This window comes from Lissotriton helveticus, chromosome 2_1, assembly GCF_964261635.1.
Source record: "Lissotriton helveticus chromosome 2_1, aLisHel1.1, whole genome shotgun sequence".
Taxonomy (NCBI): Eukaryota; Metazoa; Chordata; class Amphibia; order Caudata; family Salamandridae; genus Lissotriton; species Lissotriton helveticus.
Window position 1 is genome coordinate 389050753 of NC_136059.1, and position 16591 is coordinate 389067343.

General features: G+C 46.4%; 1 protein-coding gene across 1 annotated transcript in view; it reads right to left on the reverse strand.

Moving 5' to 3' along the window:
* OXCT1 (3-oxoacid CoA-transferase 1) overlaps nucleotides 1-16591 on the reverse strand; it is a 551535-nt gene that overhangs the window by 296644 nt on the left and 238300 nt on the right. The window contains exon 11 of the mRNA XM_078675010.1: nucleotides 11329-11377. Coding sequence (XP_078531136.1) covers nucleotides 11329-11377 — 49 coding nt within the window. The remainder of the gene's footprint in view (nucleotides 1-11328; nucleotides 11378-16591) is intronic.

Sequence of the window (16591 nt, forward strand, 5' to 3'; positions counted from 1 at the left end):
AGCAGTAGGGCTCACAGATTATAAATTTCACTCAATTCATTGAGTCCTGATAGGGCTGTGTTGAATTTTACTATTAAGTAAGCCTCTCGCTGTGCCAGTTTTAGGTTCTGGTCGCCGCCTCTGGGGTCTTTCTCTACTTTGGAGATTATGGTCCATTTCAGGTCACTGATCTTATGATTGGCTTTGCTCCAGTGATTGACCAACGGGGCATTCTCCACTTTATTTTTTAATCTAGATTACACACAAGGACAGATTACTCCATAAACTACAAATCTGGATTTGCAATTGCTAAATGCATTGTGCTTCCAAGAGATTCCCTTATGTTGGAATAGGGACCCCTCCACTGTGGTTTCACAGCACAGACAAGTGCTTCCCTCTCTTAGAGCGCAGAATAAAACCGGCTTTGAACCGCCAGGTCTGTGTTACCACATTCTGCCCTAATGCAAATCAGTTGAAACGCATAATTGGACAGAATTGGCACCTTGTAAAAAACCTAGATCCTTCGCTAAAGGAATTACCTCTGTTCGCCTTCAAAAAGGAAAACAGCATAGCGAACCATATAGTTCGAGCTGCCATGCCCTCTGAGTCACCACCAACTTTGCGCCATCTGTTAGGGATGCCGCCAGTCACTGGACACCACAAATGTGGCACTTGTCTGTGCTGTGAAACCACAGTGGAGGGGTCCCTATTCCAACATAAGGGAATCTCTTGGAAGCACAATGCATTTAGCAATTGCAAATCCAGATTTGTAGTTTATGGAGTAATCTGTCCTTGTGACAGCCTCTATATTGGTAAAACCAACCAAGAAGTGCGCCAACGCATTTCGCAGCACAAATCTAGATTAAAAAATAAAGTGGAGAATGCCCCGTTGGTCAATCACTGGAGCAAAGCCAATCATAAGATCAGTGACCTGAAATGGACCATAATCTCCAAAGTAGAGAAAGACCCCAGAGGCGGCGACCAGAACCTAAAACTGGCACAGCGAGAGGCTTACTTAATAGTAAAATTCAACACAGCCCTATCAGGACTCAATGAATTGAGTGAAATTTATAATCTGTGAGCCCTACTGCTCCTATATGCCATACAATGAATAATGTACCTGCAGGTCAGCTTATTTTCTTAATTTCGATTTTTTGTTGACATGATTTTTGTTGACATGTCGTATACTTAATCACTTACTCCACCTAAATAAGCCCTCCGTTCACCCCTAGTTCACATCGTTCACCCTTAGTTCACACCGGTGCATGAGCCTGTGTCTGGAAGAAATGTGTGCCACTTTGAACTATGTTATATTAAGCTGGCGAGTTCCAGCTCACAACTTCCACATGGATAGAGTGGATGAACACCCACGTGACTCCATCAGCCGCGAGGCACGCCCCACTAGATAGTGTTCCTATTCCGCTGGACTATTTAAAGGCAACAGCGCATGCGCGAAGGATTAGCGCTATGCTGAATCCGGACAGTGAGACGCGCATGCGCGAGTAATCAGCGCCCCAAGGAACGCCGCCTTCGGAAGAGACTGCTGCTTGCCTAAGTAAGTTTGCGCCCGAGGTTTTTATTCGTTAGCGGTCCTTTTAGAACTTCAGACCTTGTAATGCAGGTCCTTTTTGTTTTCAACCCCCAAGGACATTAAAGTAATTAAAGACCGCTGTGAGACCTGGAACCCCGAAGAAGCAGACGCGATAGACCTCACAGCCCGTTTTTACACGGTACAGTTTTGCCCGTGCCCATATCTAAAACTTGAAACTCTGGATAAGTATCCCCCGATATTGATATATTTTCATTACATCCCCAGCCTACCCTGGTGAGATATCCTAAAATCAACGAAAAAGAGATGGCAGACGCTACTTAACTGGTAAGACCCAGCCTATGTTTGTTGTTAACCCAGGCCTCCTTGCATGTGTTCTAAGTATAATCTTAGACATTTGGGTTATTAGAACCTCAAGCCGTTCAGTTTAGGCTTTAGGCAGTCCTCAAAAAGTACATCCTGAGTAGTATCAAAAAATTACATCCTGAGTAGTATTAAATCACGTGAACGCGGGAGTGGTGGCACGCTTGCAAATCATCCCCATGGTAGCTAAGACTCCTCCAGCAGAATGAATTCAATATATGTGCATTCCTGTTTCCTAAGGCACCACGGATAGCGGCAAGTCAACACCCAAGAAACACAGCCCCATCTACCAGACAGCCAAGAGGCACGTCAACAGAACTCTTTAAGGTCGGTAAGAACCTTAGTGAACTCCTAATCCTTCCACCATTAGAATTTGAGAATTAGAGGCTTATTTTTAATTCAGTTATCGTTCTTGTACCTACCAGGTCAGGATACCCTAAGGTCCACTCCCTCTTTCATTGTAAAGTGACCGCTCCCACCTTGAACCCGGTAAGCTGGGTTGATGACCGGTGTTGCATTGCTTAGTAGCGTTTCCTGGTGTGTTCAAGTGTATTGCTCAACTAACTACTACCAGTTTACTTACTGATTTCCTCCCGTTTTTTTCTAATTTTTTCAGATTCTTTTCACTGGCCCTGATGAGAATCCCTCTTGCGACTTCAGAAGGGATTCGAAACGCGTAGGCCCAGCCACCTTAGTCTACTTGGATATCCAGGTGTTTCAAATAATCCAACCTGGGATCCAGTTTCATGTACATTACCGGACAATACAAATGTTAATGAATGATAAAGCAAATACTCTGACACATAGGAATGTACAGTTTTTTATTGATTTCTTACCTTTTTTGAAATCTTTTGTAGGCTTTGGCTTTTCTGCCCTTTAAAGTATTGTTTTTTCTTCTTTCTCTTGTTACTATTTATTAATTTTCTTTTTCTGTGGTTTAAATGTATGAATCGGTTTTGGTCGTCTGTGATATGTGTGGTTTCTTGAATGATCGTTTGAATGTATGAATAGTAATTCTATTATTTATTTGTATTTAAAAATGAGTGCTATTGTACTATGTATTGATTTTGCTAAATGCACAAAAGTAACTTTAAAATAAAAAGCTATTGAAGAGTAAATTTCCCTTGCTTGAATCTGGTGTCAGGTTAAGGAAGCACACTGAAAGATAGTGAAGAATTGTTTGCTTCAGTATTGGCATCTCTGTTGTGTTTATTATATTGAAGGCTCAGCCTTACTGAATAGAGCCAACCCCTTTTTTGTTTGCCATTATGATAAATGAGTGCAGATAATCTCACTACCATAAGGGGAACATCTCCCCAATCTCACCAAGCCACATACATCTGCATCACTTCAATTATAAAAACCATAATCTGGAAACTTTTGAGCATTTAATACAAAATAATTCACAATACATTTTAATACATTGTATACATCGTTTCAATAAATACAAAGGCTTTAACCCAGTAATTAACAATCAATTTTGATCTTTGTCCCGTATCAGTTCATTCAAACTCATCATCCATACCTACACATACCACGATAGACATACCATACACATCCAAATAACAGACACCACACAATATATCTGCTTTAGTGTCCACAGTAAAAATAACAGGAGTGGGAACAATGCACTAGGACAAGGATAGAGCTGTCTTCACATAAGATGCTTAATTGTCATTGTTGGATACAGGCATTTTCAGACTCTTTAGATTAGATCATATGTCTTAATCCACGAGTACATTAACCACCATTATATATTGTGCATGTCGGTGGAAACCGCAATAGTGGTTACACCTTCATCAGGTCACTCAAGAATAATATTCCAGGGCTTGAGGTGGAGTAGAATGGGGAAACCAAATGCTGTTGTCTCAAATCATGAAATCATGTCTGTACAAACAAATTGTTCGCTAGATATAATCTAGCCATAGGGCCCATTTACATGTATATTCCCAATATCTGAGGACAGAATCCTCTCTTCCTGATTAAGTGGATGCACACTCTCCGATATTTAATAAGGTGCTCAAATCCAATCGTGTTCCTTATGTAATGAAAAAGTCCTGAGCATGGGTGGAAAACTGCAAAAGATCAAATCAGGAATCACGGTGTCTGGTATCTCATGAAGGAAATGATGTATCCCTGATTTCGTCTTTTGTGGTTTTCTACCCATCAGTCTGGTTTCTGGCTGCACCAGCTATTGTGCTTTATTTGTTAGGTTATATATGTGATGACAATCTGAAGTTTGTGCAGTGGAGTCTACTAGGTAGGCTGCTCTCAGATTCACTTCCGAGTGCGGTATTGCTCCCCTTTGTCTTTGTAGCACTGCCTTTGGCTGATTGGCACTGCAGGAGCACTGGTGGTAACTACTCTGTCTTACTTTTGTATTCACCTGCTGTGATAGGAATTTCACATTACTTCCACTTGCGCCTTCTACCTCCTATATCATGTCTTAATTAGTGTTATATCTGTGCGGGTTCTATGCATGTCCATTAGTTTGATCTTGTTGGATCTAGTGTTTCCATGGAAGGACATGCTCAGTTCTCTTTTTGGTGTTTAGGTTCTGTCTCTTGACATTTTGGGCCCGGTTTGTACACCTATTGTAGTGGATGTTTGCTTGGTTCCCTATTACAGATTTAGTTGGGCATTGTGTCAGCTTGGCTTACAGTGTTCTATACCACTACAGAGCCTATTATCAGGGCAGCAGGAGATGTCTACCAAGTTGCAGACCTTAGGTTGTATTTTTCATTTGTTCTTGATCGGTTGAGAAATTGATTATTCTTAGGGAATTGCTGGGTAGTTTCAGTGCTTTATGGAATTAAATGGTGGCTCCTCTGATTTTCAGTTCTGTGTCGTTATCCCTAGATAGGGGGGATTTGTCATCTGGCCAAGGTCTTTCACCCGCTTGTCCTCTGCCTCACTTTCAGTTGGTGATTGTGGTTGTTCAGGAGGGCAGTTAATTTAACTGTTGTCAGTTTCCCTTTTAAGTTCTGGTGTTATGTCAGAAGACAAGCAGGCTTGCTACATCATAGAGTAAGTACTGGGATGAGGAACAAGCATTGGCATTGCCAATAGGTCTCGCTTGTGGGACCTTATAAGTATTTAGTTTTGCAGCACAATATCCTTGTTGCATAATCGGATATTGTGCTGCAAAACTAAATACTTATAAGGTCCCCAAGCGAGACCTATTGGCAATGCCAATGCTTGGTTTTTTTGCTGCTTTCTTGGTGTACCGGACTTTTTTTGGAAAGCCATGTCAAATGAAAAGGGATAAATTCGTTGCGACCTCTTTTATTGGACCACCATACATATCAGTGTTGAAGTGCAACATCCATAAGCCGGCGGGGAGGGGATGCAATCAAAGTTATTTGAATGCCCTGCTCGCCGTGCCAGTACTGTTGCTTCAAAGTCCCGTCCTTTAACATTGCCATGCCGGCCCTATACATGTCTCCACCCTTATTTTGCAGAAGTCAGGTAATGAAGTTGGGCGTCGTTGAATCTTTCGCACTCTGTTTACACGTGTAAATCACAGCGGGCGCTGCCCACATGAAACAGACGCCTCACCAGTGTCAATCTCTCACACCACAGACGCCTTCACAAAACCTAATTAAATAATAGTGTGTGGCAGACTTATCCAACAAAAGGAAGATTGGTGCTTCCGGTTCACGTGGAGTGCGCTCGTGAACAGCCTCTGTCTCCAGACCCTGTCTAAGCAATTAAACGTTATGGACTTTCGACTAATTGAACAGTTGTAGCTTGCAGACCCCGAGGTGTGCATAAAATCCAACCTTAAATGGGACCTGGCCGTTTGCTAGTACTTAGGGGCTCATTTAAAAAGAATTTGTGTAGAGCAAGAAACACAAGTCATTTATTTGTATTTATTTAAATAATGGGATTTTATATAGCGCGAACATTACCCGAAGGTGTCAGCGCTTTACAAAAGAACCAGTTGCAATACATAAGGAGTTAGGATTACATGAGTTACATAAAAGATACAAACAGAAAAAATTGCAAATGTACAAGTTGTAAAGTCACACGGAAGAGATACAAACAGAAAATTGCAAATGTACAAGTTGTAAAGTCACTCAACGAAGAGATACAAATGGATAAAGTCTAAGAATCACATAGAAACGGTAGAGTACACGAGTTGGAATAACAACAACATAGGATAGGATAGGATAGGATAGGATAGGATAGGATAGGATGTGCATTTATATAGCGCGAATTGCTGCCCGGAGGCGTCCAAGCGCTGGGAGTACCGCAAATCCGACCAATGGCTCAGAAAGGAGAGAAGGGGATTAATTAGACTGGATGAAATAGGAAGGTTTTCAGCTGTTTACGGAAGGTCGTGAGGTTGGGGTTGGCTCTTAGGTGCAGCGGGAGGGCATTCCAGGCCCTGGCAGCATTGTGAGAAAATGTCCTACCTCCTGATCTAGACCTTTTAATTCTGGGGGCCGATGCAAGGAAGGTCTGACTAGAGCGCAGGCTTCTAGTAGGCGTATAGTGAGTAATTAGGTCCCGGGTGATCCTGGGACCGGTGTTCCAGAATGACTGGTGTGCTATGCACATAGCTTTAAACATTACTCTCTGGCGCACCGGCAGCCAATGAAGGGTTGCCAGTCCGGTCCTTACTGACTGTCTGCGGGGGAGGTCGAGTAGAATGCGAGCTGCGCAATTCTGGACTATCTGAAGCCTTCTAAGAGTGGAATCAGGAGCGCCAAGATATAGTACATTGTTGAAATCAAGGCGTGACTGGATCAGACCTTGTACGGCTATTTGTTTGGCTTCCATGGGGAGGAGGGGGAGGATTTTCTTCAGCATCCTCATGATGCCAAAGCAAGTGGCCGACAGTTTTGTTGCTTGTACATTAAAGGATAGAGATCTGTCCAGCCAAATTCCAAGACTCTTAATGCTGTTTTTAGGGGTGGGGGGGGACCCAGACTGGATGGCCACAGGGAAGCGGGGAAGCTAAGATCCGTATGGCCTAAGACCATAAGCTCGGTCTTGTCTCCATTCAGTTTTAAGGAAGACCGGGACATCCAGGTCTTCACTGCCTCCAGACACTCTCTAAGCCCGCCCTGTCCAGGTGGATTGGCTTCTTGTGTCAGGGAGACCACCAACTGCGTGTCGTCCGCATAGGAAATGATCTTGATCCCAAATGGGCGGACGACAGCGGCCAGTGGCCTCATGTACAGGTTAAAAAGTGCAGGGCTCAGAGAGGAGCCTTGGGGGACTCCGCATTTCAGAGGTCTGCTGGCAGATGTAGACTCGCCATCGAACACCCGGAAGGATCTGTCCTCCAGAAAAGACTGGAACCAAGACCAAGCCCTGCTCTTAATCCCGACCTGGGACAGACGGTACAGCAGAGTGTCATGGCTGACCGTATCGAAAGCCGCGCTAAGATCAAGGAGGATCACTGCCACTGAACCTCCCTGATCTAGGATTTTTCTGGCCTCCTCGGTGACCATGAGGAGGGCGGTTTCGGTCCCATGTTTTGGTCTAAAGCCAGTCTGGGTGGGGTCCAGTAGTTGATGATCTTCCAAAAAGTTTATGAAGAGTTGGTTTATATATTTCTCCAAAATCTTGCTTGCCCATGGGAGCAGGGATATGGGGCGGTAGTTACTCAGTTCCGTGGGGTCCAAATTGGGCTTTTTCAGCAAGGCTTTAACCATTGCCTGCTTCCATGCGGTAGGGACTATGCCCGAAGAGATGGAGGAGTTTAAAACCTCCCTGATGATTGGCAGAGTGGTAAACGAGGCTGCCATTATTATATTTGGTGGAGCGGGATCAACAGGGGAGCCGGATTTGACTTTCCGTGCCAAGAGTTCAAGGGTGGCAAGATCTAAGGGAGGAAAGTGAGTGAGCGTGGGTGGCTGTTGACTGGAGGAGGGGACTGAGGGGTATAGAGGAGGGGCTAGGAGAGTGGAATTTTTCAGGGGAAAAGCAGCATAAATCGAACTTATTTTTTGATGAAAGAATTCGGCGACGTTAGCGCAGTGGTTGGTGGACTTGTCCGCTTGTACGCTAGGAGGTTGTTTAGTTAGTTTATTAATGATATGGAAAATTTCCTTAGGCTTGGATATGGCAAGCAGAATTTTCTCGGAGAAGTATGAGGCCTGAGCTTCTTTTATCAAGGTTTTGTAATCACCGATAGCTTCTTGGTAGAGGATTTTATTGTCTGTAGAATAGTCGGATCGCCAGCGTCTTTCCGCTTTCCTGCAGACACGTTTTTTCTCTCTGAGAGTCTCCGTGTACCAGGGAGCAGTTTTTTGGGGGCGTTTGAGCATGATTTTCTTTTTAGGAAGGACAACGTCAAGAGATTGGGTGATCCAATTGACGTATGCCTGATTTGCTAGGGTGGGATTATCTTTAATCAACATACTTCCAAAACAAGCCAAAACAAATGGAAGCAAATGGTGGGGGCCTGAAGGAGGAGGGGGTGCGAGGGATGAGGGAACACGGCCTGGGGGAAGCTGGCTGGGGAGAGAATGCAGAGCGCACGCTGGGAGAAGCCCTTTGATGTGCTGTGAGCGGCCGGAATGAATGATTAGGGGAGGAGAAGCGGGAAACTGAAAGTACGGCCGGCCTGCGGCCGGCCATGAATAATTAGGGGAGGAGAAGCCCTGGCCGTGAATGCGCGTGCATGTTGCTCACGTGGTTCACATGAACTGCAAGAAAACGCCATGAAAACGCCAGCAAAAAGCTGGTGGTTTCATGATGTTTTCGCCGCTTGAATTCTCGGTCCGCTCGATGCGCATGCGCGCATCGATAGGTCGCGAGACCTAAAAAGGACAAGAAGGTACTGGACCAATTACTTGTGGCAATCTTCTTTACTTTGAGTCCATGTCTTACTTGTCCAAGTCATGCATCCTGCCCTCCCATCCCCTTGACTATCCTCCTCCACCTTCAGAGTAAGGACGGGCACAAGTAAGACCTGGACACAGAGTACAGAAGATTATGAGGAAGTAAAAGGCATTCAGTGGCAGCATCCCTTTGCAATTTGTAATAGAACTAGTCACTATACTGTTGCTTTCTATTTTCCCAGTTCTTTCATTAACTCGTTTCTTAGGAACTGTCAAAATATTAACTGAAACATGGCACCTCAGTACCTACCGCAGACCCCACTGCCTCACCGAAGCACATTACCTCACTATAGGCACTTAGCGCTGGGCCAAGGATAATGAGCAGACACACCGCTGCACATACAGAACAAGTTACTTACATTCAGTAACGCCTTATCTGGTAGAGACTATCTAGCCACAGTTTCCTTACTTTAGAATTATCCCAAGGTATCCCTGGAACTGGACAATTTTTGTGAACAGTACCCCTGCGTGACAGTAGGTGGCGTTCTTCGGCTCCAAATGGCGTCTAAAGTGAGATGTGGGGTGCCTATATAGGTGCCACCAGAGCGCTAGGACGTCAGTTTCTTTTCTTGACGTTTCAATCCAGGAGTGCAAAGACACCAAGAACACGGACCACTGGTGTGGGAAACTAGGGTCCTGAAAGAGAAGCATCCCTGGCCCTAGAAATCTGTTCGCAGAGTAGGGAGAATGGGTGGGTCGGTAAGGAATCTGCAGCTAGGTAGAGTCTCTACCAAATAAGGGGTTCCAGAAGGTAACTTGTTCATCTGGTAAAGACTTTTAGCCACAGATTCTGTTAATACTGAAAAAGTCGATGTTAATATGAAAAACAATACATTCATGTATAAAAAGGAAATCGCAATTTTATTGACTAATACCATGTCAACCCCGACCCAGAAATATGTAGTTAGGCAGGACTGGAGACCCAGGCCAGAGGTCCCCGATTGACAGTTCATAGGTGGGGTGGCACGTAGCTGGCAGACCAATGTGCAAACAAGAAATGAAAGATCAATCCCACAGATAGGCGCAGCGACACCGCATTGGTACAGGGAGATTGACCCCAATTAAAGCACAAATGGCTTGAGGGATGTGGGTGTTCCCAAAACGTCATAAAGGCAGATGCCACATGAAGTTAGGAACACATAGCCAATCAGAACACAGTACACAAAGTGATTACGTGCTCTCCATTCCGGACAGGTTACCCAATGGCTGCATTGTCAATCAATCAAACAGGGGAATTTTAAGCACACTACTCACCCGTGAGGGTCTCAAGGCACTGGGGGGTGGGGGGTGGGGATTCAGCAGTTCCATTTTAGTCAAAGAACCAGGACTTCAGAGCCTTCCTAAAAGATGTTCTTAGTGGGAGCACATCTGATGTTGATGGGGAGCTCGTTCTAGGTCCTGTCCGCGATGTAGGAGAAGGATCTTCCCCTGTTCTGGCTCTGCAGATCTGCGGGGTTTCGGCGAGGAGGAGGTTGGTGGAGCGGAGGTTTCGTTTGGGTACGTGGACGGTGATTCTGTCGTCGAGGTATTGGGGTCCGGAGTTGTGTAGGTATTTGTAGGCATAGGTGAGTACCTTGAAGGTGACTCTTTTCTCAAAGGGGAGCCAGTGGAGCTTGCGTAGGCATTGGCTAATGTGCTCGTGTCGGGGATATCAAGGACGAGAATGGTGCTGGTGTTATGTATTATCTGGAAATTGCAGATTAGAGACTTGTTAATGCCGGCGTATAGGGCGTTTTAGTAGTCCAGCCTGCTGGTGATGAGTGAGTGGGTGACTATTTTCCTTGCATATTGTCCACGCAAGTTCGAGGCCCACCTGGATTCCTCATCCAATACATTAATTTAGGACTCCAAAGACAAGGGCATACATTCCTTACCGAAAAAGGATTGCAGAACTATTTTACTGCATTGAATGAGCTGTATAAAAACCCATGTTAGACTAACTGTAAATTGAGAGACAGTCAGCAGACCCGAGGCCTGTGTCTGAGCTCCTGGCCACAATGTTAAATTAAACGAACTGTACCTGTTTTGCCAAATGCCGCTCAACTCTTGTTTTTTCAAGGTATTTCATGTTTAAGCAACACTTGGTGAGCCCCTCTAGGTCACATGCCAGGCCCTGGACCTCATATTGGCAGCGAGAGGCCGAGGTCTCTACAATCACGCTAGACTAGTGTGACACCAGGGCCAAAATAAAAGTCAGAATACCAATTTCTCTTGGGGCAGGATTACATGACTGTTTATCATGCAGAGGACAACATTCCACTCTGAATAATTGATCAATAATTATTTATTTTAATTACGGTTTAGATTATGAGCAAATGGAAAACCACAACAAGTAATAATGAGAATATACAATAAACATATTCTAGCAGTATTTCAGAAATTCTTCTTTAAGATGAATCAGCTCCACACAACAGTGCTGCTCTCTTTTAACCTTCACATTTTATGTGTCGCATAATACAGTAACAATGATGTATTCCAAACGTGCATTTCATTCACGGCTGTAAAACATTGTTTTATAATCCCTACCAGTGATAGTTCTGTTTCAGATATTTAGATGGAAACCTTTAAAAAGTGTCTTACCTGCATTGATAAGGTCAGCATCTACTTCTTCTTTACGAGGATAAGGACCCTGATAAAAAACAAGACTCATAAGAAATCAAAGCAGAATATCAATGCCTACGAACAAACCCAATACTTTCAAATTAAAACAGCGAACTATGTTCACTGACAATACTTGATCAGATTAGATCTCAATTCACTAGTTGAGCTCTTTAAAGGTCAACATGATCATTGCATTCAACAGAAAATGTTGAATGTTAAAGATAATGTTGAAAAAGCTGTACTCATCTGTGACCACTGTCCTTCTGTGATCTAGAATAACAGGTGATACAGCTAAAGGAAGAATGGGTAAACAAGAATGCGCCCTGAACTCCAAATTATTCATAGACAACAAGCGTTGCAAACAATACCCTAACAGATACTATTCAGTTTCAAGGACAAAGAAATGAATTGCACCTTTCAATACCAGCGACATTGCTCATTGTTCCCATTCCGACTAACCCTTCCCAACACCCCAATCTTTTAACACCACCTTCTCTCCTTTTTGCCATCATTAGCTTCAATACCGAATGTGTTCTTCATAGCCCAGCCAGGTCCTACCAGACTAGATTAAACCGCATTCTCACCACTTTTGTCACTTTGGCTGGTGTGGCAAATGGGTCCCACTCATTAAATGAGCAAGACCGAGGTACTGATTGTGGGTGGGACTCCGGATGCCTGGTCGTCGGCATGGTGGCCTTCTTGCTTGGGCGAGGCGCCAGCTCCTTGCCAGGAGGCAAGGAACTTAGGGGTCTGGCTGGACTCTGGTCTGACCTTTGACACACATGTGGGCCGTGTGGCTGGGGTATGCTTCGGCGTCCTGAGGACCTTAAAAAAGGTGTTAGATCTTCTTCCCCTTGCGGCCCGCAGAACGTTGGTGCATGCCCTGGTGACTTCCCGCCTCGATTATGGCAACCTATTATATCTGGGTGCCGCCAGCAAGGTCATCGGACGCCTTCAGGTGTTGCAAAATGCGGCTGCCCGCTTGGTGTTGAGGCTCCCTAGGAGATCCCCCTCCAAACCCGCGCTCCACGCACTTCACTGGCTTCCTGTTGCCAGTCGGGTTGAATTTAAATCACTCTCCACATGCCATCGTATTGTGAATGGCAAGGCTCCTGCGCTGCTCAGGAGTCTGGTGACCGTGTATGAACCTACACGTAGCCTTCGATCCTCCTGCACAGGGCTCTTAACGATACCAAGAGTAAGGAAAGCCCGCATGGGGGGTAGATCTTTTAGACATCTGGCGGCCAAACACTGGAATGCTCTTCCTTTAAGCCTGCGCTTGGAGCCATCAGAATTGATTTTTAGGAAAAACTCAAGACCATTCTGTTCAGCAGGTAGACGGCGGGGAGGGTGGGTGGAACCTCAGTTTCTCACTTATCACAGCGCGGGGACACGCCGGTGGGCGTACTTCCAAGCGCTCTATAAATGTCCAAAATGAAAAAAAATGAAATTAAATGCGTCCAGATTGTTTGGATAACACAGTTTTGGACTTTGTCACTCTTGATCCGTCCCACTACATCTTTACCACGGTAATCACATGGTAAATGGACCACGTGTGCTCACCGCCAGTGACTGCCATTTAAGACCAGCCTGCTGCGACACAGCAAGAGTGAGGAGCACTTGGCTGGCAACACGTGAACACACTTGGGAAGGCTACGCCTGTGAGGCTACTGTTGTGTGCAGTCGGTAACTGTGCGTGATTAGCCTGGTGGAGAGGGGACTATACAGGTTTAGATATTGGTCTGGGGTGGAACATCTACATCTAAATCAAATCTGCGAGTTCCAAGAAGGTATCTGCACAATTTATGGGTCATCCAGGAGCCCAGGCCGTTTGTCAACATGCTGGGCCAAGTTAAGTACATTTCTCACCAGCAGAGGGAACAAAGGATGGCCCACACAGAGGGAGTAATTTGCGTTGCTTCCTTAATCTCCTGAGCAGTACGGGTGTCGGGATTAAGATCTGCATCTGTGACTTACCTGTCACACTCCACCAGAGCTGGGGACAGCCCAGGTCCACTGAACAAAGGAGGAAGCCCAAACAACTGGAGCAAACACAGAAGGGAACTCCTCTTTGAAGTTTGGTGGTTAAAGCCCTGGCAGTAATATCAGCAAGGAGCGAAGCTAAGACGCCAGGAGCAGATGTGACCAGAGATTCCTGGATTATGCCATCTTAAACAGTCCCAGCATGCTGTGTAGGAGCGCTGGGACAGGAGTGGAGATGTGATTTGGAACCCTAGAGCGGTCAATGGGTGCCTGGCATCCAGAACATTCCACCCCTTTTTAAAAACTGCTTAGAAAGGGAGAAAAGGCACTGATGTTGCTTTTGTGCTCTTTGCTGCTAGCTCATGGGACTGAGGCAGCCATGGACAACTGGAAGGAGAAGTCCTCTGATAAACATAAGGACAAAGAAATCTGCCATAGTTGCCCCCAAGACTACTGGGTCTCTACAAGGGCCAGCACTTACCACCTGCGGTAAAATGAGCCCAAGAGCATCAAAATAAGACCAATGAGGCTAGAGTTAGGATCTTTTTAAGGCTGGCGACCTTTGGCCTCTTCTCAACAAACCGAGGGAGTGGCGCTCTTCCACATCTTCAATGAATACCCCTGGTGTAGGCCAGGTCCCAGGGATAGGCTCAAGAACGGTCATGAGTTTTCTTTTGACCCTGGGAGGGGGCGTCCGTGGGGCTGGCTTTCCTATACAGGGGCCAAGAACTCCGGTCCTCCACGGCCACAAAAGCGGAGAGTGCTGTTGTGCTTCCCAAGAGGCAAAGGAGTGGCCTGGGATCACCAACTCCTGACCCCAATGCGTGTATCTGTGTTGGGGTAGGGTGGCATCGCCCCGCCCCCAACCTCCCCCTCCAAGTGAAGGTGGGGCTGGGTCCCAACTCTGGGCCCCGGCCGCTAAAAGGAGGAGAGAGGAATGACGTGGCAGTCCCACACTTGTGTTGGGCCTGCTTGGATGCCTGTGCCCATGTATGGGGGACCAGTCAGCCACCATCAGCGCCCTGTCCACAGTAGCAGGAAGGGAGAGGAGAGTGCTGCTAGCTCCCGTGGCAGCAGAGATGGAAGCCAGTCTGGCAGCCAGGGGTTGGCTCCATAGACTGCCCCCTAAGCTTGGCAGCATCCAGGGTTGGGGCATCCCCAGGAAAAAAATAAAGAAAGCCGCAAGGCTGCGCGGCACAACAAAGGAACTGGCTGGCGCCACTACTATAATATTCAAGCTCTGCAAGGGAGCACCCCATAATGCCATGCAGGCCTGCAATTGTCATCCATTTTTTGGCTGTTGGTGGGGCCCTCAGGATGGCAGTGGCCCCATGTAAGGGTTTTGGGTTGGGAGGTACAGAACAAAGCAGAGGTAGGAGGCAGTCTGTTTTTAAGGGTATTCTGTTTATTATACAAAGGGAACTAAAGTAATCAAATGACACCTGTCTCAAGGGTTTGACTGCACATGAGGCGCTTCCTCCTTGTCTTCGTCAGGAAGTAGCACTCCTTATACGTGGTGACATAAGAGAAAAGAAAAAAAAAATCTAAAAACAAATTAGTTCAGAGCTTTCCAGTAAAAGAAGGTTCACGTGCTACCATCACCAAGAAGGTGGTATGTGCGCAGGTTGGGTTAAACCGGGAGAACTGTGCAGAGGGACAATCTTTCCAATCTAATTCTCCCAGGTTGTAGGTCACGAGAGTGCTCCCTATGTTGTGGACCCCCACCAAAAGCACCAAAGGTTCTTGCCGCGGACCACGACCCGCCTCCTGGGTTGTGGTGAATGTTATGTTAAAATAGTTTTATATAGCGCAAAGCTACTCCGGAGAGTGTCCCGGCGCTTTAATAGAAACTAAGAAACAGACATCGGGGGCGAAAAGGGACCGAGCATAGGACCTACTGGACAAAGAGCCAGGACTTTAGCTCCCTCCTGAAACCCAGTAGACTCGCGTTGAGTCTCATGGACACTGGCAGGGCGTTCCAGAGCTTGGGAGCCAAATAGCGGAAAGAACGTCCACCAATCCTGGCCCGTCTAATTGATGGAACTTGAGCCAGAGCCAAGGAAGCTGACCTTAACATCCTCGAAGGCAAATAGAAAGCCAAACGGTTTCTAATATATTTAGCTCCTGTGCCATGGAGTGCCTTAAAGGTCAGTGTGAGAGCCTTAAAGGCTACTCGTTTTTTAACGGGGAGCCAATGAAGATTTTTTAATAAGATAGACGCACTGGTTCTGCGATGAAGCCCGTAAATGGCTCTAGCAGCAGCATTCTGCACGACCTGCAGGCGAGAAAGAAGAAACTCCGTCAGGCCCAGGTAGAGAACGTTGGAATAGTCCAAACGTGAACCACTAAGAGCCTGGACAGTAACCTTCCGATGGCAGAGGGTGAGCAAAGGAAGAAATTTCCTCCGCATCTTAATGATACCGAAGCATTTGCCAACAAGACCCAAGACCTGAGGCTTCAAGGTAAGACCGTCATCTATCTGAACCCCCAGATTCTTGGCCTTGGAGGACTCAGCTGCGGGGGGAAACATGGCCGGCGGCCACCAAGACTGCCATCTGGGGTCGGCGGGACAGCTACAAAACAGCAGCTCCGATTTGTCGGAGTTGCATTTCAGGCTGTGCCGTTCAAACCACTTAAAGACGGCTCCCAAACAGCCTCCGATCTGCCCTCCATCGAAGTCTGATCCCTTCTGACTGGTAAAAAGAAGCTGGGTGTCGTCAGCATAGGACACGATCTGGGCGCCAAAGGACTCCGCCAGAGCTGCCAGGGGTGCCATATAGATGTTAAACAACGTAGGGCTCAAAACAGAGCCCTGAGGCAACCCTACCTCGAGAGGTGGCATCTCGGCGGAGAACGGAGGGGCCCAGACGGTTTGCCGCTCCCTGCAGCCCAATCTCCCTAAGTCTTAAAAGGAGACTGCCGTGGGGAACGGTGTCAAAAGCCACCGACAAGTCCAACATAACCAGCATGGCCTTACCTCCCGCATCCAATACCTCTCTGATGGCATCAGTAACCTCCAGTAGAGCCGTCTCCGTACTCATGTTGGCCCGAAAGCCCGACTGAGTATCATGGAGGATGTTGTTGCTCTCAAGGAAGTTCGCAAGAGAGGAGTGAACGTGCTTCTCCACGACTTTAGCCAAAGCCGGGACTGTGGCAGTGCTTTCGACTCTTCGGTTCACCGGTACTGCAGGCAATGTTGGTCAGTCCTTTTTTGGGATCTTCTGCTCCAGTCTTCCCCGCAAGCCAAACCGTCCCTTAT